General features: G+C 48.3%; 1 protein-coding gene across 3 annotated transcripts in view; it reads left to right on the forward strand.

The window, feature by feature from the left end:
- Positions 1 to 25,083, forward strand: part of LOC140399318 (serine/threonine-protein kinase N2-like) — an 80,020-nt gene that overhangs the window by 32,921 nt on the left and 22,016 nt on the right. For 2 of the 3 annotated variants that reach the window (XM_072488841.1, XM_072488839.1), the window contains exons 14-18: positions 537 to 603; positions 11,168 to 11,259; positions 20,755 to 20,931; positions 23,732 to 23,794; positions 24,378 to 24,454. In XM_072488841.1, coding sequence (XP_072344942.1) covers positions 537 to 603; positions 11,168 to 11,259; positions 20,755 to 20,931; positions 23,732 to 23,794; positions 24,378 to 24,454 — 476 coding nt within the window. The remainder of the gene's footprint in view (positions 1 to 536; positions 604 to 11,167; positions 11,260 to 20,754; positions 20,932 to 23,731; positions 23,795 to 24,377; positions 24,455 to 25,083) is intronic. The other variant, XM_072488840.1, reaches the window with a different exon arrangement.

A 25,083-nucleotide genomic window follows, 5' to 3' on the forward strand; every position in this document is an offset into this window, starting at 1 on the left:
TGGCTTAATACAATTTTAAAGTAAGAAGTTTTACAACACCAGGTTAAAGTCCAACAGGTTTGTTTTGATGTCAGTAGCTTTCGGAGTGCTGCTCCTTCCTCAGGTGAATGAAGAGGTATGTTCCAGAAACAATTTTAAAGTGGTGTATAGGGCTCACCTGACTAGGTCCAGGATGAGTCGGTTCTATGCAGGAGTGGAGGACAAGTGCGAGCGTTGTGCAGGGGGTCTTCTTTCAAGAAGAAATTGGATATAGCTCTTGGGGCTAAAGGGATGTGGGAGTGGAAGGTGGGATCAGGGTATTGAATTTGATGATTAGCAATGATCATAATGAATGGTGGAGCAGGCACGAGGGGCTTCTATTTTCTATGTATGTTTCTGTGTACTTCTGGGGTGAGAAAAAAGTTCATTCTTCATAACATTACTCCTTTTCTGGTGTTAACTGACTTTTTGTGCATTTCCAGTAGTTTCTGTCAAAACTAGTTAGTAGCTGTTGCAGTTGCAGCCCATAAAATGTATATTCTAATATCTTTTTTCAGAAATCAGACCTTGGGTATTGAAGATTTCGATTGTGTTGCCTTGCTGGGACGAGGTCACTTTGGAAAGGTATGGGGGAATTTGTGATAAATTGGGAGTTTATCACCTTTCTCAGAATCTACATTTTGTTCAGTGTCTTAAACATGGCATCTCTTTAAATGCATATTTCTGCTTTGCTTCTGTAAGTGGCAGGTGGTACCACAGTCCTAGTATGGAAAATAACTTTTCAAAGGCATGATATGTGGATGGAATTTACTTGCATTTATAGAGGGGTCCGACATCGGGGCATATCTGGTGCTTGGCATCTATAGTTTACTTTCATGGAACAAAAAAATGGTTTAATTTGCTGATGTCTTAGCCCTATATTGTCAATAGCTTACCTTTATAATTGCCTGGATAAGTTCACGGGCTTTGAAATTTAATTGATTTTTCCCTCACCAGCAAACGTCTTTAATATTTTACATGGTAATTTTTCTTTTTAAGTATCTGATTGGCGGCCCCGAGTTGGACAAATAACATTGATTTTTTTTGTTTTGTTCTGGAATATATTAAGAGCTTTATCTTGGGGCTGTACTTCGGAGATAGGCAGCAAAAGGAACAACCAGATATGCCCCGATGTCGGACCCCTCTATACTTTCAGGGAGACCCAGAATCCGGAGATTCTTCCTCCTCTACCTGTTCTCCAGGTCCTCAACATTTTCCTGCCACTTTTTATTCTGCGCCTCGTGCACCTCCACTTTCAGAGGCTTTCTGCTGCACCTCTCTAATCACTGTCCCTTGAGCCTTCTGGGTCTCCACCAGCCTCTCAATCGATGCTTTCATTGGGACCAGCATCTCTGCTTTCAGCTCCGCAAAACAGCTTTTCAGGAACTCCTGCTGCTCCCGCGACCATTGCGCCCACGCTGCCTGGTCTCTGCCCGCCGCCATCTTACTTTTTCGCGCCCGTTCTCCTCTCTCCTCCAAGATCACTTTTTTAACAGCTCCACTCCTGGTCCACTCCATGCAATGCTGGGGGAACATTACCGCTGCCTTCCCACACCGGGAATTGTCGTCCAAGTGCTGCTGGGGCTCCTGAAGAGGGCCCAAAAGTCTGTTCACGGCGGGAGCTGCTGAACGTGCGACCTACCCAGGCATAGCCGCAACCGGAAGTAGATCTTTTGTTCTCTTATTTTTTATTATTTAAATCCTTATTCCGCAATGTTGTTACAAGTTAAATGCAAAACCAATAAAAGCATTTTAAAAAAAAAAAAAAAAAAAAAAATGTTTTATTCCTCAGTACATTGGTTACAAATGAGTCACTTACTTGAAAACCTACACCTTATAAATAGAAGCAGAAGCCTTATCTTCGCGCCTGCTCCACCATTCATTCTGATCATCAAGTTCAATACCCCGATCCTACCTTTCTTCCCCCATATCTCTTGATTCCTTTAGCCCCAAGATAAATTGCCCTTAGTGTCCAAAAAAAAGTTAGGTGGTGTTTCTGGGTTACGGGGACAGGGTGGCGGCGTGGGCCGGTGCAGACTCGATGGGCTGAATGGCCTCCTTCTGCACTGTAAATTCTATGTAAGATCCATATCTAATTCCATCCTAAATTACACAACATTTTGGCCTCAACTACTTTCTGTAGTGAATTCCGCAGATTCACCACTCCTGGGTGAAGAAATCTTTCCCCTCCCCTCAGTCCAGCGGCACGGTAGCACAGTGGATATCACTGTTGCTTCACAGCTCCAGGATCCCAGGTTCGATTCCTGGCTTGGGTCACTGTGTGGTCTGCACGTTCTACCCGTGCCTGCATGGGTTCCCTCCGGGCGCTCTGGTTTTCTCCCACAAGTCCCAAAAGACGCGCTTGTTAGGTGAATTGGACATTCTGAATTCTTCCTCCATATGTAGCCGAACAGGTGTCAGAATGTGGCGACTAGGGGCTTTTCACAGTAACTTTATTGCAGTGTTAATGTAAGCCATCTTGTGCCAATAAGCATTTATTAAATTATAAAAGTTTAGAAACATATCTCTAAGATAACAGTGGACGTGCCACGCAATTCTTTCAGAAGTGGGTTGCCTTGTTTAATTTAGACACTGACCTTGAATTCATGTCGCATTACATTCATCCCCCACCATCTGGCCTGAGCTTGTGAAATCCTACCAACTGTCCTGGCTTGAAACAATTCACACCTCTTTGGAGTTACCCCTATCTCTGGATTAGTAAAGATTTAATTACCTGTGAATGCTCTAATTCAAAGCATTGTCTTGCATCTTTGACTTTGTCTATATTTATGTTTCTGGAACATACCTCTTCAGTCAACTGAGGAAGGAGCAGTGCTCCGAAAGCTAGTGATTTGAAACAAACCTGTTGGACTTTAACCTGGTATTGTAAGACTTCTTGCTCTATTCCAAATGCGGCCGAACTAAGATTCTATAAAGCAGCAACATGACTTGCCAATTTTTAAACTCAATGCCCTGGCCGATGAAGGCAAGCATGCTGTATGCCTTCTTAACTACCTTCTCCACCTGCATTGCCATTTTCGGGGATCTCTGTACCTGTATGCCCAGATCCCTCTGCCTATCAATATCCTTAAGGGTTCTGCCATTTACTGTATATTTACATCTGTATTAGACCTTCCAAAATGTATTGGCTCACATTTATCTGGATTAAACTCCATCTGCCATCTCTCCGCCCAAGTCTCCAACCGATCTATATCCTGCTGCATCCTCTGATGATCCTCGTCCCCATCTGCAATTCCATCGACCTTTATGTCGCCTGCAAACATTTTCCTCCAAATCATTTATGGTCGACAGGGCTCTCATCAGTGTCCGACCCATCTCCCGCACATCTGCTCTCACCCCCTCCCTCTGGAACTAATATAGGGCCCCCCCCGTCCTCATTTTCCACCCAACCAGCCTCCGCATTAAAAGAATCGTCCTCCGCCAGTTCCACCAACTCCAGCATGATGCCACCACCAAACACATCATCAACCTCGCTACCGTTGTCAGCATTTCGCAGGGACAGTTCCTTCTGGGATACCCTGGCCCACTCCTCCATCACCCCCAAAAGCTTGCCTTCTTCCCATTGCACCTTCCCATGCAATCGCAGAATGTGTAACACCTGCCCCTTTACCACCTCCCTGCTCACTATCCCAGGGCCTAAACACACTTTTCAAGTGAGGCAGTGTTTCACGTGCACCTTCTTCAATCTGGTCTACTGCATTTGCTGCTCCCATTGCAGTCTACTCTACATTGGCGAGACTGAACACAGGCCGGATTACCTCTTTGCTGAACACTTCCGGTCTGTCCACCAGCAGGACCTAACCTTCCTGTCGCTTGCCATTTCAACTCGTGTCCACATTTCCATCCTCGGCCTGCTGCAATCTTCCAGTGAAGACCAGCGCAAACACGAGGAACAGCATCTCATCTTCTGATTAGGCACGGTCCAGCCTTCTGGAGTTAATATTGAGTTCAATAACTTCAGACTGTGAACTCCCTCCTCCACCTTCATCCCATTTTTATTTCATTTCTTCCATTGATCTGTCTTTCCCTCACATTGTTTCCTCCCCCATCTCACTTGGGCCATCTGTTCCTAGTTGCTCTTTGACACACTGCTCACCTTTGTTCTGCCATTCACACATTCTGATCTCATTGTGCCACTATCAGCACCCTTCTTGGGTGCTGGTTTAGCACCGAGCCAAATCGCTGGCTTTGAAAGCAGACCAAGGCAGGCCAGCAGCACGGTTCAATTCCCGTACCAGCCTCCCCGAACAGGCGCCGGAATGTGGCGACTAGGGTCTTTTCACAATAACTCCATTTGCAGCCTACTTGTGACAATAAGCGATTTTCTTTCCTTTCATTTCATATCATTTCATTTCTTAGCCTTAATCACACCGTTTACATTCTTTTTGTCTTTTTTTAAATTTAGAGTACCCAATTCATTTTTCCAATTAAGGGGCAATTTAGCGTATTCAATCCACCTACCCTGCACATCTTTGTGTTGTGGGGGCGAAACCCATGCATACACTGGGAGAATGTGCAAACTCCACACGGACAGTGACCCAGAGCCGGGATCGAACCTGGGACCTCGCCGCTGAGAGTGCGCAGTGCTACCACTGTGCCTCCGTGCTGTCCTCCCCCCCCCCTTTTGTCTTTCTCTCCACGACATCTTTGTCAATCTCCACCTATCACTGACCCTCTGTCCACCCCCATCGCTTCACAACCGCCCTCTCCCCACAACAGTATAAATCTGACCCTATTTCCACTTCTCTCCAGCTTTGACAAAGAGTCATCCAGACTCCCTTCTCTCTCCACAGATGCTGTCAGACCTGCTGAGATTGTCCAGTATTTTCTGTTCTTGGGTTACAGCATACACAGTAATTTGCTTTTATCAAAAGGTAGCACATTACTTTTTATTTCACCTAAGTTCTTTAGAACATAGAACGATACAGTGCAGTACAGACCCTTCGGCCCACAATGTTGCACCGAAACAAAATCCATCGAACCTACACTATGCCATTATCATCCATATGCTTATCCAATAAACTTTTAAATGCCCTCAATGTTGGCGAGTTCACTACTGTTGCAGGTAGGGCATTCCACGGCCTCACCACTCTTTGCGTAAAGAACCTACCTCTGACCTCTGTCCTATATCTATTACCCCTCAGTTTAAAGCAATGTCCCCTCGTGCTAGCCATTTCCATCTGCGGGAGAAGGCTCTCACTGTCCACCCTATCTAACCCCCTGATCGTTTTGTATGCCTCTATTAAGTCTCCTCTTAACCTTCTTCTCTCCAACGAAAACAACCTCAAGTCCATCAGCCTTTCCTCAGAAGATTTTCCCTCCATACCCGGCAACATCCTGGTAAATCTCCTCTGCACCCGCTCCAAAGCTTCCACGTCCTTCCTATAATGCGGTGACCAGAACTGTACGCAATACTCCAAATGCGGCTGTACCAGAGTTTTGTACAGCTGCAACATGACCTCCGGAACTCAATCCCTCTACCAATAAAGGCCAACACTCCATAGGCCTTCTTCACAACCCTATCAACCTGGGTGGCAACTTTCAGGGATCTATGTACATGGACACCTAGATCCCTCTGCTCATCCACACTTTCAAGAACTTTACCATTAGCCAAATATTCCGCATTCCTGTTATTCCTTCCAAAGTGAATCACCTCACACTTCTCTACATTAAACTCCATTTGCCACCTCTCAGCCCAGCTCTGCAGCTTATCTATGTCCCTCTGTAACCTGCTACATCCTTCCGCACTGTCAGCAACACCACCGACTTTAGTGTCGTCTGCAAATTTACTTACCCACCCTTCTGCGCCCTCCTCTAGGTCATTGATAAACATGACAAACAGCAACGGCCCCAGAACAGATCCTTGTGGTACGCCACTTGTAACTGAGCTCCATTCTGAACATTTCCCATCAACCACCACCCTCTGTCTTCTTTCAGCTAGCCAATTTCTGATCCATATCTCTAAATCACCCTCAATCCCCAGCCTCCGTATTTTCTGCCATAGCCTACCGTGGGGAACCTTATCAAACGCTTTACTGAAATCCATATACACCACATCAACTGCTCTACCTTTGTCTACCTGTTCAGTCACCTTCTCAAAGAACTCGATAAGGTTTGTGAGGCATGACCTACCCTTCACAAAGCCATGCTGACTATCCCTGATCATATTATTCCTATCTAGATGATTATAAATCTTGTCTCTTATAATCCCCTCCAAGACTTTACCCACAACAGACGTGAGGCTCACCGGTCTATAGTTGCCGGGGTTGTCTCTACTCCCCTTCTTGAACAAAGGGACCACATTTGCTATCCTCCAGTCCTCTGGCACTATTCCTGTAGCCAATGATGACATAAAAATCAAAGCCAAAGGCCCAGCAATCTCTTCCCTGGCTTCCCAGAGAATCCTAGGATAAATCCCATCAGGCCCTGGGGACTTATCTATTTTCAGCCTGTCCAGAATTGCCAACACCTCTTCCCTACGTACCTCAATGCCATCTATTCTAATAGCCTGGGCCTCAGCATTCTCCCACAACATTCTCTCTTTCCTGAGTGAATACTGACGAAAAATATTCATTTAGTATCTCGCCTATCTCTTCAGACTCCACACACAACTTCCCATCCCTGTCCTTGACTGGCCCCACTCTTACCCTAGTCATTCTTTTATTCCTGACATACCTATAGAAAGCTTTTGGGTTTTCCTTGATCCTACCTGCCAAATACTTCTCATGTCCCCTCCTTGCTCGTCTTAGCTCTCTCTTTAGATTCTTCCTCGCTACCTTGTAACTATCAATCGCCCCAACTGAAACTTCACACCTCATCTTCACATAGGCCTCCTTCTTCCTCTCAACAAGAGATTCCACTTCTTTGGTAAACCACGGTTCCCTCGCTCGACGCCTTCCACCCTGCCTGACCGGTACGTACTTATCAAGAACACGCAGTAGCTGTTCCTTGAACAAGCTCCACTTATCCAGTGTGCCCAACACTTGCAGCCTACTTCTCCAACCTATCCCCCCCAAGTCATGTCTAATGGCATCATAATTGCCCTTCCCCCAGCTATAACTCTTGCCCTGCGGTGTATACTTATCCCTTTCCATCACTAACGTAAACGTCACCGAATTGTGGTCACTGTCCCCAAAGTGCTCTCCTACCTCCAAATCTAACACCTGGCCTGGTTCATTACCCAAAACCAAATCCAAAGTGGCCTCGCCTCTTGTTGGCCTGTCAACATATTGTGTCAGGAAACCCTCCTGCACACATTGTACAAAAAACGACACATCTAATGTACTCTAACAAATCTTTTCCAGTCAATATTTGGAAAGTTAAAGTCTCCCATAATAACTACCCTGTTACTTTCGCTCTTATCCAGAATCATCTTCGCCATCCTTTCCTCTACATCCCTAGAACTATTTGGAGGCCTATAGAAAACTCCCAACAGGGTGACCTCTCCTTTCCTGTTTCTAACCTCAGCCCATACCACCTCGGAAGAAGAGTCCCCATCTAGCATCCTCTCCGCCACCGTAATACTGTTCTTGACTAGCAGCGCCACACCTCCCCCTCTTTTGCCTCCTTCTCTGAGCTTACTAAAACACCTAAACCCCGGAACCTGCAACATCCATTCCTGTCCCTGCTCTATCCATGTCTCCGAAATGGCCACAACATCGAAGTCCCAGGTACCAACCCATGCTGCCAGTTCCCCTAACTTATTTCGTATACTCCTGGCATTGAAGTAGACACACTTCAAACCACCTACCTGAACACTGGCCCCCTCCTGTGAAGTCAAGTCTGTGCTCCTGACCTCTATACTCCCATTCTCCCGTACCCTAAAACTACAATCCAGGTTCCCATGCCCCTGCTGCATTAGTTTAAACCCCCCAAAGAGCACTAACAAATCTCTCTTCTCTTCTCCCCCCCCCCCCCCCCCCCCAAAGGATATTTGTGCCCCTCAGGTACAGATGTAGACCATCCTGTCTGAAGAGGTCCCACCTTCCCCAGAAAGAGCCCCAATTATCCAGAAATCTGAATCCCTCCCGCCTGCACCATCCCTGTAGCCACGTGTTTAATTGCTCTCTCTCCCTATTCCTCATCTCATTATCACGTGGCACGGGCAACAACCCAGAGATGATAACTCTGTTTGTTCTCGTTCTGAGCTTCCATCCTAGCTCCCTGAAAGCCTGCCTGACATCCTTGTCCCCTTTCCTACCTATGTCGTTAGTGCCAATGTGGACCACGACTTGGGGCTGCTCCCCCTCCCCCTTAAGGACCCGGAAAACACGATCCGAGACATCACGTACCCTTGCACCTGGGAGGCAACATACCAAACTCTCGCTCCCACAAAATCTCCTATCGGTGCCCCTGACTATCGAGTCCCCAATTACTAATGCGCTCCTCTCCCCCCTTCCCTTCTGAGCAACAGGGACAGACTCCGTGCCAGAGGCCCGTACCCCATGGCTTACCCCTGGTAAGTCCCCCCCCCCCCCCCCCCCCCACCACCACAAGTATCCAAAGCGGTATACTTGTTACTCAGGGGAACGACCGCAGGGGATCCCTGCACTGACTGCTTCTTACCAGTCCCTCTTACAGTTACCCATCTATCTCCAATCTTTGGTGTAACTAATTCCCTGAAGCTGCTATCTATGACTCCCTCTGCCTCCCGAATGATCCGAAGTTCGTCCAACTCCAGCTCCAGTTCCCTAACTCTGTCTTGGAGGAGCTGGAGACGGCTGCACTTCCTGCAGGTAAAATCAGCATTCTTTCTTGTGCAAAAAAAGCGGTCAAACAAATTTAAAAATGTGACTGGAAACAGCCATATCAATATAAAAGGGCATTTTCAAGGTTGAGTTTTATATTGAGTATTTGTGCAGAAGTTGTTTTCATTTTCAAACAGTCAAGGCTTGATACCATGGATTTATGTCATTTAAAATGAAATACAAATAGTGGTTATTCTTTATCTAGAGATCTTTTATTCTTCTGTTGTCTGAAGATAAACAAAGCACTTGTTGGTATTTGGCATATATCCAGCAAGCTGAAACGCAGCAATAGGTATTCTCAGTTCAACACCTTGAATTTTTTTAGGCACGTGACACTTGCAGGTTGGAATGGCACTGGGACGCTGAATCCATGTGAAATATCTGGTGTGAAAACCCATTTTAAAGCTGAGAAATTTGGCAGGGGAGCGGGTGAGGTAGTGGTAATATCATTGGATTAGTAATCTAGAGGATTAGGCTAATGATCCATGGGTTTAAATTTCATTAAAATATCTGGAATTGACCATGAAACTATCATCAATTTGTTGTAAAAATCCACCTAGCTCACTATTGACCTTTAGGCAAGTGCCGTGTGAGAGTACTTTTAAGAAATAGGTGTTTATAAAATAGCTGTAGTAGATGTACCTTTAAGAAATGGGTGTTTATCAGTGATGTCAGAGTGGGTGGAGTTGGGCTGTCTGTCTGCTTTTACTTTCGCTTTGGGCTGTCTGCCACATGGTGTGTTTTAATTTCGTTTTGAGAGCTGGTTAGCTGCAGTCACAGCAAGAATGTGTATTAGTCTCTCTCTCTCTCTCGCTCTCTCTCTGCAAAGACTGTCTCCAGATCCTTTGGTGATTTAAAAATAATACCTGCTTCTGTAGAGAAGTTAAATCTGATGTATTTCTGTAAAAATGTTTTTTATGTCTTATGGCTGTTACAGGGAAAGATTAAGAGTTACTTATAGAGTACTGTATTCTTTGGGGGGTTTGTTAGTGTTGATAGTTAAGATGTTTACTGTGGGTTTATAAAGTGTTAACTGGTTTCATAAATAAATATTGTTTTAATTTAAAAGTACTGTCGATCTCTGTTGCATCACACCTGCAGAGTAGGCCCATGTGCTCCCCATAACCACAATCTATTCAAAGTTGTGGGTCAGGTGAATTCCATGATACACTTTGGGGTTCTCTCAACCCTGGCCCATAACAAAACAAAATCTGCCTTCCTTACTGATCTGGCTAAGTAAGCCACTCAGTTCAAGGGTAATTAGGGATGGGCAACAAATGCTGGCTCAGAGATACCGATGTCCATGAAAGAAAGAAGAAAGTGTAAAATCAATACATACTAAAGTAACAGAAGTCTCTGAACCTTTCAATCAGCCCAGGATAAAGTTGGCTATGCAAGACTCCAGTTTACCCAGTGAGCAGGTGCAACTGGGGGCCCATTTTCATTGCCTGGATGGTGTTTTGTCTGGATGGTGTTGAGTTAGGAGAAGGAGCGTGGTCATTTAGAAGAACTACAGCCAGCCTCCTGTTCATAGATTTAGGAGGGAAAAATTATTCAGATTTTGTATACCCCCTGCAGAATGTGTGACTGTGGAAAAACCTTGGTAGGGACTGAAACATTGGGGGGGGGGGGATTGCCCAATGTAGAATTGCCCGGGGGGGGGCGATGTGCCGCCCCGCTGCTCCCACGCCGGCTGCCGAATTCTCCGGTGCCGGTTTTTGGGCGGGGATCGCGCCGCGCCGTTCGGGGGCCGTTGGCAGTGCCGGCAATTCTCTGGGCCCCGATGAGCCGAGCGGCCGCCCATTTTCAGCCAGTCCCGCCGGCGTGAAATGGACATGGTCCATCCGGGCAGAACCTGGCCTGGAGGGTGGTTAGCGGGGTCCTTGGGGAGGCGCGGGGGGATCCGGCCTAGCCCGCAATCGGGGCCCACCGGTCTGCAGGCACTGTAGAGTGCTGTAGTGGCACTCTTTCCCTCCGTGCCGGCCTTTGTAAGGCTCCGCCATGGCCGGCGCGGTGAAGAAACCCCCTGCGCATGCGCAGGAAACACGCCGGCGGTTCTGCACATGCGCCAACTTGCGGCGGCTCTTCGGCGCCAGTTGGTGGGGCGCCAACCCCTCCAGCGCCGGCCTAGCCCCCAGAAGTGCGGAGGATTCCGCAACTTCTGGGATGCCAGACGCTGGAGTGGTTCGCGCCGCCCTTGGCGCCTGTATGGGCCACCCCGCCGATTGCAGGAGAATCCCGCCCATTATCTTTGGTATCCTGGGATCCTCTGGAGCACCTCTGGGTGTGTTGAATGTGGGGGTGGAGCAAATATTGGGGCTTCACTTTCAGAAACCCGTGGGTTGCTGTATTTCTGTTCTAACTAACTTGCTCTATTCTAGGTGCTGCTAGCAGAACATAAATTGACTAAGAAACTGTTTGCTATTAAAGCCTTGAAGAAAGGAAATGTAGTTTCTCGAGATGAAATAGACAGGTAGGTGCTGTTTTCTACCTGTGTAACGAGGACAGTTTTTTAAAAACCATTTCCTTCATCTTTACTGAGAGTATTGACCCCCATAAAACGAACTTGGGTATGCTACCAAAGGTATTAAGAGCCCTTAGTTGGCCATTATCCTTGTGAAAGTGTTGGTTGCCATTCTCACAGCCTGACTCTAGTTTGTAATCCCTGCTGGAAAGTCAACAAACATCAGGACTGGAGTCGGGCTTGAGGTGGAAAGCTATTTGACTGCAGCAGCATCGCAATTAAAGCTGGTGCTATTGCATGTGTACTTTTGATTGGATTGGATTGGATTTGTTTATCGTCATGTGTACTGAGGTACAGTGAAAAGTATTTTCTGCGAGCAACTCAAACCGATCATTTAGTACATGAAAAGTAAAATACATAATAGGGCAACACCAGGTACACCGTGTAAATACATAGACACCGGCATTGGGTGATGCATACAGGAGTGTAGTATTGAATCGGGTCATTCCATAAGAGGGTTGTTTAGGAGTCTGGTAACAGTGGGGAAGGAAATTCCTTGCTGATGTAAATCTGAGAGATCAGGTAAACCAACACTGACTGGGAGTGGAATCTGGACCATCCTGGTTTGTATGGCTCTGTTACGTGCTGGATAAACTCACTGACCTGGGAAATGGGGAACATTGCAATTTTTAAAAAAAGCTACTTCTGTGTGACTGTAATCTGGAACCAATTCACACTCCCTGGAGCTCCATGAACACTTGTTTATCCCATCTCCCTGTGTGCCTTATCACTAGGGGTTGTAATTTAACCATTTTTAAAAAATGTCTGTGGATTTGAGTATAGGCCAATTCTGATCAATAATATGTTTGAGATCTAATCCTAAGCCATCAACCCTTGATTCATAGATGCTACTGATTCAAGTGTTCTAACAAGTTTGTGCAATATTTCCTCACTTGGTGAATTCTCTGCTGTACCATTGTCGAAAGCCCTGGAGTGAGCAAGGGTTTCCCCACAGGGAGGGATGGAGTTAAAGCCATGGAGTGAGCAATGGTTTCCCCACAGCGTGGGATGGAGGCAAAGCCATTGAGTGAGCAAGGGTTTCTCCACAGGGAGGGGTGGTGGCAAAGCCCTGGAGTGAGCAAGGGTTTCTCCACAGGGAGGGATGGCATCAAAGCCATGGAGTGAGCAAGGGTTTCCCCACAGCGTGGGATGGAGGCAAAGCCATTGAGTGAGCAAGGGTTTCCCCACAGGTAGGGATGGAGTCAAGGCCCTGGAGTGAGCAAGGGTTTCCCCACAGGGAGGGGTGGAGGCAAAGCCATGGAGTGAGCAAGGGTTTCTCCACAGTGAGGGATGGAGGCAAAGCCATGGAGTGAGCAAGGGTTTCCCCACAGCGAGGGATGGAGTGAGCAAGGGTTTCTCCACAGTGAGGGATGGAGTGAGCAAGGGTTTCTCCACAGTGAGGGATGGAGTCAAAGCCCTGGAGTGAGCAAGGGTTTCCCCACAGGGAGGGGTGGAGGCAAAGCCATGGAGTGAGCAAGGGTTTCCCCACAGCGTGGGATGGAGGCAAAGCCATGGAGTGAGCAAGGGTTTCTCCACAGTGAGGGATGGAGGCAAAGCCATGGAGTGAGCAAGGGTTTCCCCACAGGGAGGGGTGGAGGCAAAGCCATGGAGTGAGCAAGGGGTTAACCACAGGGAGGGATGGAGTCAAAGCCATTGAGTGAGCAAGGGTTTCCCCACAGGGAGGGATGGAGTCAAGGCCATGGAGTGAGCAAGGGTTTCCCCACAGGGAGGGATGGAGTCAAAGCCATGGAGTGAGCAAGGCTTTCCCCACCGGGAGGGATGGAGTCAAAGCCCTGGAGTGAGCAAGGGGTTAACCACAGTGTGGGATGGAGTCAAAGCCATGGAGTGAGCAAGGGGTTAACCACAGGGAGGGATGGCATCAAAGCCATGGAGTGAGCAAGGGTTTCCCTACAGGGAGGGATGGAGGCAAAGCCATGGAGTGAGCAAGGGTTTCCCCACAGCGTGGGATGGAGGCAAAGCCATGGAGTGAGCAAGGGTTTCCTCACAGGGAGGGGTGGAGGCAACGTTTAAAGACATTTGATCACCTGTTGGTGCCTAGCTGTAATGTATTTTGAAGCTCACGTTTTCTCCTGGACTGGGAGCTGGTTTTTTTCCACATTTATTCACTAACAAAACACAAATAATTTGCTCCCCATCTCCCAATGTCTGCACAGATTTTTTTCCCCATTTTCACCCCGTGCCCCCCTCTCCTCTTTTTTTCTCTTTCTCTCTCTCTCTCTCTCTCTCTCTCTCTCTCTCTCTCTCTCTCTCTCTCTCTCTCTCTCTCTCTCTCTCTCTCTCTCTCTCTCTCTCTCTCTTTCCCCCCCACCCACCACCACCACCTGCAATGAACAGCTCCTCAAACATGGCCACGAACACCCCCCACCTTGTCTCAAAGCCCTCTGCTGAACCCTCAGTTCAGACTTGATTTTCTCCTACCGGAGGAAGTTCTACAGGTCCCGCATCCAGGCCGCGCCATTCCAATAAAATTCTTCAGCAAGCAATCCGAGGCAAAGGCCATGACATCGGCCTTCCTCCCCTCCATCAGCTCCGGCTTCTCCGATATCCCGAAGCTCCCCACCAGACGGTCTGGTCCACCCCCACAATCTTTGTTCGAACCAAATATATCTCCAGCTTCTCACAGCTCCATAACATATGTGCATGTTCACTGGTCCTCACCCACACTTCTCGCACTCGTCTGCCACCCCCTGAAAGAACCCACTCATCCTCACCTGAGTCATGTGCACCCTATTAGAACATAGATCATACAGTGCAGAAGGATGCCATTTTGCCCATCGAGTCCGCACCGACCCACTTAAGCCCTCACTTCCACCCTATCCCCGCAACCCAATAACCGCTCCTAACCTTTTTGTCACTAAGGGCAATTTAGCATGGCCAATCCACCTACCCTGCACGTCTTTGGACTGTGGAAGGAAACCAGAGCACTCTGAGGAAACCCATGCAGACACTGGGAGAACGTGCAGACAGTGACCCAGTGGGGAATCAAACCTGGGACTCTGGCGCTGTGAAGCCACAGTGCTATCCACTGGTGCTGCCCACTATGTACCACCTTAAAGTGTATCAGGCTCATCCTCGCACACAAGGTCGAGTTCATCCTGTTTAATGCCTCACTCCACATTCCCCAATTTATCTCCCCTCCCAGCTCCTCCTCCCACTTCTCCTTGATCTTCACCACCTGCTCACATCCCCGCCCTCCCTGTCCACATCCGGAAGCAGCAACCGTTCCAATAGGGTATACTTGGGGAACCCTTTCCACACCTTCCGTGCAAAGTCCCTTGTAAATATCTAAATTTGCTTCCTCTCGGGAGCCCTACCTCTCTCTCGGTTCCTCTATGCTTGTGAACCTCTCTTGCAGTGATGCACGATCAATTGCACAAAGACTAAAGTTGGGTACAACTGTGGCTTTATTACAGTCAGATGAGTGTCCTCCTGCTGCAGCTGGCGAATTGGCAGGGCACTGGAGGTCATGCATATTTACACAGTTCTCCGTGGGCGGAGCCAGCCAGCAGGAGCTACCGGCGAACCTGTAGTACATCTATTACAGTGGTTCACCACATTCATCCCCTGTTAAAAATGAGTCTGGCGGAGGTGATGTGAAACTATATACAATTAGTGCAATTATGTACAGTGGTAGGGAAAGAAAAGTCCATGTTGACGGTCCGGAGTCCGTCAAAGGTTCAGCCGGTCCGGTGCTTTGGTGCTTCATTGGGAGCGGCGTAACGGTGGCGACAAAGTCAGTGCTGGCGGTGGTGGAGGCGGCACTGATGGCGGTGGTGGCGGTGCTGATGCTGGACAGTCATCGGGGAACTCCGGAAGCGTGCCAAAGTCCTCTTCATCCTCTTGTGCGGAAGAGGGGGGGGGGGGGGTCTGGTGGGGTCAATATTGGCGGGGGGGTGGGGGGGCACATTGTTGGGGGGGGGGGTGTTGAGGTGGAACTTGATGGTGCCAGGTCCCCGAGTGAGACAGTATCTTAGCGGCCGTCGGGGAACTCATGCATATTGAGGGTTGGTATGGAGCAGGTGAACCCTGTCCACCAAGGGGTCCGCCTTGTGGAGTCGGACGTGCCTACGGAGAAGGACCGGTCCTGGAGCAGCGAGCCAGCTCTGGAGCGACACCCCGGATGTGGACTCCCTGGGGAAGGTAAAAACACATTCATGGGGTGTGTTGTTAGTGGCGGTGCACAATAGTGACCGGATGGGGTGCAGAGCATCCGGGAGGACCTCCTGCCAGCGAGAAGCTGGGAGGTTCCTGGACCGTAGGGCCAGCTGGATGGCCCTCCAAACCGTCCCATTCTCCCGTTCTACTTGCCCGTTTCCTCGGGGGTTGTAGCTGATCGTCCTGCTGGAGGCTATACCCTTGCTGAGCAGGAACTGACGCAGCTCATCGCTCATCAATGAGGATCCCCTGTCACTGTGGATGTAGACAGGGAAACCGAACAGAGCGAAGATGGTGCTGAGGGCCTTGATGACGGTGGCAGACGTCATATCGGGGCATGGGATGGCGAAGGGGAAACTGGAGTACTCATCGACCACACTGAGAATGTACGTGTTACGGTCGGTGGAGGGGAGGGGCCCTTTGAAATCCACGCTGAGGCGTTCAAAGGGGCGGGAAGCCTTCAGGCGCGCACGGTCCGGCAGGTAGAAGTGCAGCTTGCACTCCGCACAGACCTGGCAGTCCCTGGTGACTGTCCTTACTTCCTCGACGGAGTAGGGCAGATTGCGAGCTTTGACCAGATGGTACAATCGAGTGACCCACGGGTGACAAAGGCTGTCGTGTAGGGCCCGGAGTTGGTCCACTTGTGCGCTGGCACATGTACCTCTGGAGAGGGCGTCTGGGGGCTCGTTGAATTTACCGGGGCGATACAAGATCTCGTAATTATAGGTGGTAGAGCTCGATTCTCCACCGCGAGATTTTTGATCTTGCCCCGTTGTGTGTTATTGAACGTGAAGGCTACCGACCGTTGGTCCGTAAGGAGAGTGAATCTCTTACCGGCCAGGCAATGCCTCCAATGCTGCACAGCTTCAACGGGTGACAAAGGCTGTCGTGTAGGGCCCGGAGTTGGTCCACTTGTGCGCTGGCACATGTACCTCTGGAGAGGGCGTCTGGGGGCTCGTTGAATTTACCGGGGCGATACAAGATCTCGTAATTATAGGTGGCAGAGCTCTATTCTCCACCGCGAGATTTTATCATTTTTGATCTTGCCCCGTTGTGTGTTATTGAACATGAAGGCTACCGACCGTTGGTCCGTAAGGAGAGTGAATCTCTTACCGGCCAGGCAATGCCTCCAATGCTGCACAGCTTCAACGGTAGCTTGGGCCTCCTTCTCGATGGATGAGTTCTAATTTCAGAGGCATGAAGGGTGCGGGAAAAGAATGCCACGGGTCTGCCTGCCTGGTTTAGAGTGGCGGCAAGGGCGACGTTTGAAGTGTCGCTTTCTACTTGGAAAGGCAGTGACTCGTCCACTGCGCACATCCCAGCCATGGCGATGTCTGATCTGATGCGGGCAAAAGCGTGTTGTGCCTCGGCCGCGAGGGGGAATTGGGTGGACTGAATGAGTGGGCGGGCCTTGTCTGCATAGTTTGGGACCAACTGAGCGTAGTAGGAAAAGAACCCCAGGCAGCGTTTGAGGGCCTTGGGGCAGTGGGGGAGGGGAAGCTCCATGAGGGGGCGCATGCGCTCGGGGTCGGGCCCGAGAAGTCCTTTTTGGACTATATAGCCGAGAATGGCTAACCGGGTCGTGCTGAACACACACTTCTCTTTGTTGTAGGTCAGGTTGAGAAGAGTGGCAGTGCGGAGGAATTTATCGAGGTTGGCATTGTGGACCTGCTGGTCATGGCTGCAGATGGTGACATTATCTAAGTAAGGAAAGATGGCCCGCAAACCATACTGGTCGACCATTCGGTCCATCTCTCTTTGGAAGACCGAGACCCCATTTGTGACACCGAAAGGGATCCTAAGGAAGTGGTAGAGGTGACCGTCCGCCTCAAAGGCAGTGTATGGCCGGTCTGACTTCTGGATGGGGAGCTGGTGGTAGGTGAATTTCAGGTCAATTGTTGAAGACCTGGTACTGTGCAATCTGATTGACCATATCAGATATGCGTGGGAGGGGGTACGTGTCGAGCTGCGTGTACCGATTGATGGTCTGGCTGTAGTCCACGACCATCCTGTGTTTCTCCCCAGTTTTAACCACTACCACTTGGGCTCTCCAGGGGCTGTTGCTGGCCTCGATAATACCCTCCTTAAGCAGCCGCTGGACTTCGGACCTGATGAAGGTCTTGTCCTGGGTGCTGTACCCTCTGCTCCTAGTGTCAACGGGCTTGCAATCCACAGTTAGATTGGCAAAAAGGGAGGGGGGATCGACCTTGAGGGTCGCGAGGCTGCAAACAGTAAGGGGGGTAAGGGCCTGCTGAATTTGAGGGTGAGGCTCTGGAGGTTGCACTGGAAGCCCAGGCCCAACAGGAGTGCAGCGCAGAGATTAGGAAGGACATAGATGCGGAAGTTACTAAATTCTACGCCCTGGACCGTGAGGGTGACTGTACAAAAACCTCGGATCGGGACGGAGTGGGATCCGGAGGCTAGGGAGATCCTTTGATTGGTAGCATGGACCGCGAGGGAGCAGTGCCTTACCGTATCTGGGTGAACGAAGCTTTATGTGCTCCCGGAGTCCAGCAGGCACGAGGTCGCATGGCCGTTGATTTTAACCGTCGTCGACGCGGTGGTCAGGTTGTGCCGGCGGAATTGGTCCAGCGTCATCGAAGCGAGCTGCGGGTAGCCATCAGATGCTTCGGGTGGCGAGCGTGTGCGGTTCCAATGTCGGGATGTTCGGAGACCCTGTGGGGGACAAGATGGCGGCGCCCATGGTGCGCACATTGCGGGGTCGGGACAAGATGGCGGCGCCCATGGGGCGCATGTGGCCGAAGGGGAACAAGATGACGGCGCCCATTGGTCGCACATGGACCCGGGAGGAGAAGATGGCAGCTCCCATTGTGCGTCTGGCATGGGGGAGGGGGCGATAGCGGGCGCGATCGCAGCGACTGCGTGGGCCTGGCACACAGCCGTGAAGTGGCCCTTTTTACTGCAGGCTTTGCAAACGGTAGTGCGGGCCGGGCAGTGTTGGCGGGGGTGCTTCTGCTGACCATAGAAGTGGCAGCGGGGACCCCCGGTGTGCGTGGATCGCCATGCGGCACAGGCGTATTGGGAAGGCAGGGCCCCGGCTGAGGAGGTCGTCGGTGGGGTCCAGGAGGGGTAGGAAGGAGTAGAAGGGTGGGCAGCGCGGCGGGGGAGGTACGATTGTACGTTACGGGATGCGACTGTCATGGAGAGCGCCAAGGTTTTCTTCTCCGCCAGTTCGAGCGTGGCCCCTTCAAGCAATCGTTCTCGGATGCGGTCCGACGCAATCCCCGTCACGAAGGCATCACGCATGAGGAGATTTGAGTGTTTGGCGGCCGTGACGGCCTGACAGTCACAGTCCCGGATGAGTGTAATTAGGGCCCGCCAGAAGTCTTTGATGGACTCACCAGGTAGTTGCGAGCGGGTGGCAAGTACATGCCTGGCGAAGAGCATGTTCGTTTTCTGCGCGTAGTGTTCTTTGAGGAGTTCCATTGCCTTTGTGTAATTCGTGGCGTCTTGGATCAACGGGAACACGCTGGAGCTCAGTCTGGAGTACAGGACATTTATCTTCTGAGCCTCTGTTGGCGTGGGGCCCGCCGTGTTGATGTATGCCTCGAAACATGCTAGCCAGTGAGTAAAGTCTTTCCTGGTGTCGGGCGAGTGCGGGCGATCGGGCTTAATTCGGATATCCATTCTGTGGAAAGTCTGACTGTAATAAATTGATGCACGATCAATTGCACAAAGACTAAAGTTGGGTACAACTGTGGCTTTATTACAGTCAGATGCGTGGCCTCCTGCTGCAGCTGGAGAAATGGCAGGGCACTGGAGGTCATGCATATTTATACAGTTCTCCGTGGGCGGAGCCAGCCAGCAGGAGCGACCGGCGAACCTGTAGTGCAGGTCCTACCTTACATCTCTTATTACAGTGGTTCACCACATCCAGGTACAAATCTTTCACCCTCACCAGCCCCACCTCTCTCCACGTCATATACATTCCGTCCCCCCCTGGCTCTCACAGCAGCGTTAACACCAATATCCCCTCTATCCTAAAATGCCTCCTCTGATGTTTCCACACGTTAATTGTGGACTGTACAACTGGGCTCTCTATATCTCCTTGCTGCCAGTGGCAACGCTGCCATCACCATAGCCCTCAGGCTGGACCCCCTTCAGGATTCTTCCTCCACCCTAACCCATTCTGTCCCCTCTCCCTCCCACCACCACCTCACCTTCTCCACATTCGTCGATCAATAATAATGCAACAAGTTCGATAACGCCAACCTGCCTCTGCAATAGGGTCCTCTTTACCCATGACACCTTCCCTGCCCACACAAACTCTGAAATAACTGTATCCAGCTTCTGAAAGATGACCTTTGGTACAAAAATCAGGAGCATCTGGAATATGAATAAGAATCTTGGCAGGACATTCATTTTCACCACTCGAACCCTCTCTGCCAGAGTCAGATGCAGTGTATCGGACCCTGATCTCCTCCACCGTGCTGCCGTTAGGTTCCATTTATGCAGCATCGCCCACTCTCCTGTCACCTGGATCCCCAAATAGCTGAACCTATCCCTGGCTAACTTGAATGGTAGCCCCCACCCCACCCCCCCCCCCTCCCCCAAAAGCTGGCTCTCCTACCCAACTCGTTCACCGGGAACACCTCCCGTTGCCCCTCGTTCAGCTTATAACCTGAGAAAGCCCCAAAACATCTCGAGTAGGCCCGTGAACCTCCCCATGCTCTCCAGCGGGTCTGAAACGTATAGTAGCAGGTCATCTGTGTGTAGTGACACCTGGTATTCCCTGATTCCCCACCTAATCCCCTGACACTCTACCGATTCTTAGGGGCCATTGCCAAGGGCTCTTTCGCTAGTGCGAACAGTAGCAGCGACAGTGGGCACCCCTGATTGAGAATAGACTGTGGCAATAATTGGCTGGATTGCATTTGTCCTGCTTTTTGTGGACAGGACATCGTTGGGTAGATGCAAGTTATACCGGTCTTGGCATAGCTACAAAGGGGGAAGTGAGAATTGTGTAAAATGAAAACCAGTTGCAAACCATATGCAGATAGGGGGAAAAAGTCCTTTAACGGTGAAAATGTATAGTATATTATGTTTTTTTTAAAAAAAAAAATTTGTTTAAAAAATACCCTCTGGAACTTCATAAAGTGACCTCTTCATGATTATAACAGATTATCATTTCTTGATTAGATTAATTGTAAATGCTTCTCTGTCATGTGAGTCTACAGAAATTAAGATTTTTGAACGCCACTTGAACCCTCCTGTATTCTTAAGTCTGTTATTGTCTTCTATTTTTAGCCTAATGTGTGAGAAGCGAATCTTTGAGACAGCAAGCTCTGCACAGCATCCCTTCCTTGTGAACCTCTTTGCATGCTTTCAAACCACAAATCACGTTTGCTTTGTGATGGAGTATGCACCTGGAGGAGACTTAATGATGCACATTCGTTGCAACGTCTTCTCTGAACCACAAACTCGGTAAGTGATCCATAAGATTTGGGCCTGATCCCATGTATTGCTTTGTGATATGGATATTAGTGGATTCTTTCGAGACATGGAGAACAAGTGTGACCGCTGTTCACTTAAACCGGCTGACCACACACATGCAGTTTGGTCTTGTCCTAAGCTTGCTGGACACCAGGTTTCTTTTTTCGGCACAATATCTGAGATTTTGCAGATAACCCTAGAACCTTGCCCGCTGGTTGCAATATTAGTAGTTTCAGACACCCTGTCCTTCCCTTTTAACTCTGGAGTGAGACCGGGTGTTCTTTCCTTCGCTTAATAGCCAGGAGGCGAATATTACTTTTTTTTTCTTTAAAAAAAAAAAAAAAAAAAATTTAGAGTACCCAATTCATTTTTTTCAATTAAGGGGCAATTTAGCGTGGCCAATCCACCTACCCTGCACATCTTTGGGTTTTGGGGGTGAGCCCCACATAGACACAGGGAGAATGTGCAAACTCCACACGGACAGTGACCCAGCGGTCAGTGGTAGCCTGAGCTAGCTTTGTAAAACATAGAACATACAGTGCAGAAGGAGGCCATTCAGCCCATCGAGTCTGCACCGACCCACTTAAGCCCTCACTTCCACCCTATCCCCGTAACCCAATAACCCCCCTAACCTTTTTGGTCACTAAGGGCAATTTATCATGGCCAATGCACCTAACCTGCACATCTTTGGACTGTGGGAGGAAACCGGAACACCCCGGAGGAAACCCACGCAGACACGGGGAGAATGTGCAGACTCCGCACAGAGCAAACGATGGGATGAAATTATTGAGCTACTGAGAGACTAAGCAGTCTTGGTCACACTAATGTGTTACGTTCCCTCCCTGAGCTCTGGATGTACCTACACCACATGAACTGTAGTGATTCAAAATGGTGGCTCACCACCCCCTTTCTTGAGGACAGATGGGGATGTACTATAAATGCTGGCCTTGCCAATGAGACTCCCATCCCAAGAACAAATTTAAATAAAAATACATTCCGGGAGGTGATCAGATTTGCGACTGAAGTAATTAAGGGAAATTATAAGTCAGTGAATAGTGATTGCTTTAGTGGATGAATCCAGAACTAGGGAATGTTAAATTCCATCTTTTTTAAAAAAATGTTCAGGTAAATTTGGAATTCACATCTCACGATATTGGACGTAGAGTAAGTTGAGATGTTTAAAAGATGTTTACATGTAATGTAAGATGTTATGACCACAGATGATACATTAAATGATTAATTTAAAAAATGCTTGAGAACGCAAGATAAAAGTTATACAGTTAAAACAGCGACAGAACAGCCCCCCCCAGAAAATGCTCAGTCAATTTAACTACCGTTTTTGACAACAATCCCTTAACAATTTTAACCATAAAAATCCAGTAAACATTACCAAGTCTAGGAATTGTTGTTACTTAAATAAAGATACATCTCATGACTGCTCACAGTGTGAAATTCCAAAAGGAGGTTCAGAAATGAACTGTTCCCTTAAACAAAGACTCTCCTGGCTTAATAGTGGGTGGCTGCCTCAACTTTCAGTTTCTTAGCATTCTACACACAAAGGAGCTGGTCTTCAGGGCTTTCGTCCACAGCAGCTCCACTCAGTTAAATATCCATTTCCTTAAATAGCTTCCCCCCTTTCATTGCTGGTTCCACTGTCCTTAAACACCTCTTTGGACTCAACATCTCCAAATATTTTCTATTTTGCTCTACTTTTGGGTCAATCAAATTGAATATATCTCCCCTTGTTCACTCTTGTAACCCTCTAAGATGCAAATGTTCCTTGTTACCTCTTGTCGATCTCATTTGAAATTCAACAATTGAAAAAACAATTTTTCCACTTATCTCATGATGCAAATGTCAGATCCAACCTATTTAGAATCATAGAATCTCTACGGTGCAGAATGAGGCCATTCGGCTCATTGAGTCTGCATCAACCATTGGAATGATTACCCTACCTAGGCCCACGTCCCGACCCTATCCCTATAACCCAACCTAACCATGTGGACACTAAAGGGAAATTTAGCATGGCCAATCCACCTAACCCGCACATCTTTGGACTGGGAGGAAACCCACGCAAACACGGAGAGAAAATGCAAATTCCACACAGTCACCTGAGGCAACAGTGTTAACCAGTGTGCCACCATGCCGTACTTGTAACTAAAACCCACCATAACCATAAACCTAACACTTTTTAACCTTTCATCTTAGACCTCACAGACAACCTGTCTCTAATAACCGCCCCCCTATTTTCATTAACGATGGATTCTCACACCATTTTCTTTAACTACACACCAAATGTAGTCATACAAATATACATCTCTCATCACAAAGGAGTATTCAAGCAATGGAAAAGGGTGGAGAAGTGGAATTAGAGATAAAAAGCTGCTTCCACATTCAGCTTCTCGGACACAGTCCTAGGGCAGAATGGAATTCGTAAATTGACTTTACTTGGACGTTATTCGCAGGAACGTCACGGTCTTATTTGTGAGTAGGATGCTGAGTTTGATCAGATCTATGTGCATAGGATGGCACAATGGTTAGCTTTGCTGCCTATGACACTGAGCGCCCTGGGTCACTATCCATGTGGAGTTTGCACATTCTCCCAGTGTCTGCATGGGTTTCACTTCCGCAACCCAAAGATGTACAGGTTAGGTAGATTGGCCTGCTAAATTGGCCCTTAATTGGAAAATAAAAATTGGATACTTTAAATGTTTTTTAAAAATCTGTGCATTTATTATCATAATCAAATTGTCTTCTAGTTAGTGACTGATATTTTGTGATATCTCTCCAGGTTTTATGCAGCCTGTGTTATCCTTGGATTGCAATTTCTACATGAAAAAAATATAGTTTACAGGTAACAGATGGCTTAAAAATATCAGTCTTAACTCTTCACTATTATATTTGAACTGTTTCATTGGAACATTAGACTCTTATTCTGTAGGATTAAGTTTATGCCCTTGCTTTGGCTGCTGTAGCAGTTTATTTGCCATCATTGAGCGACTCATGGCAATTCCCAGCCAGCCACAAGATGGTGATCTCTTTGCTGAGCTGGAACTCTGTTGAAAAAGGAAAAGGAATCAGTTTTACAAAGATTTATTGGTCTTGAATGTGGAATGTATCAACCAACTCCTATTTTTCTGGCTGAAGTTGAAAGAGATTGGGGGAAACCGTTGAAAAGAGAGACATTTGAGGAATTGCAGATTTCAGTCTGCATCCTATTTTTGCTGCCTGTTGTAGTGTGTGCTTGTTGTTCAGCAGTATAATCAGTGCTGCAAAGAAACACACAAGTTGGCACAACACAGCTGGAAATATTTTCCGAAGAGGGGATTGAAGACTTGCCAAAATGTGTGATTTATGTAACTAATTTCTTTCAATTCTACCTGCAATAAACATGACTGTAGATCTGCAACTTTTATTTTTGCCTCCATCTCTCGCAGGGATCTGAAATTGGACAACTTATTGATGGATGCTGAAGGTTATATTAAAATTGGTGACTTTGGGCTCTGCAAAGAAGGTAAACTTCCTTGTTTCCCTTGAAGCAAACAAACATTCTTTTTTGGGGAAGGGCAAACGGCCAGAGGTCATGGTCCAATTGGGCTCAATAGCATAGGTCAGAAAAAGGATGAGGTCCCGAAAGCAGATTTTAGGGAGTTGGAAGGAAATTGAAAATCAGGTCCTTGAGCAGTAGTCTCCGGGTCGCTCTCATTGCCACATGCTAGTGAGCGTAACAACAGGAAGATTGAGTAATTCGAAACTTGGCTTATATTTTTTACATTTAAAGTACCCAATTATTATTTTTTCCAATTGAGGGCAATTTAGCGTGGCCAATCCACCTAACCTGCACATCTTTGGGTTGTGGGGGTGAAACCCACGCAGACATGGGGAGAATGTGCAAACTCCACACTGACCCAGAGCCGGGATTCGAACTCTGGTCCTCAGCACCACAGTCCCAGTGCTAACCACTGCACCACATGCAGCCTCAAGGCTTTAGATTTCTGAGGCATTGGGGCCGGTTCTGGGGCAAGTGAGAAGTGTACACGAAAGACAGTTTACATCTTAACAGGATTGAGACTAATGTCCACGCAGAGATTTTTGTTAGTGCTGTTGGGAAGGGTTTAAACTAGATTGGCATTGAATGGCAAT

This window comes from Scyliorhinus torazame, chromosome 22, assembly GCF_047496885.1.
Source record: "Scyliorhinus torazame isolate Kashiwa2021f chromosome 22, sScyTor2.1, whole genome shotgun sequence".
NCBI lineage: Eukaryota > Metazoa > Chordata > Chondrichthyes > Carcharhiniformes > Scyliorhinidae > Scyliorhinus > Scyliorhinus torazame.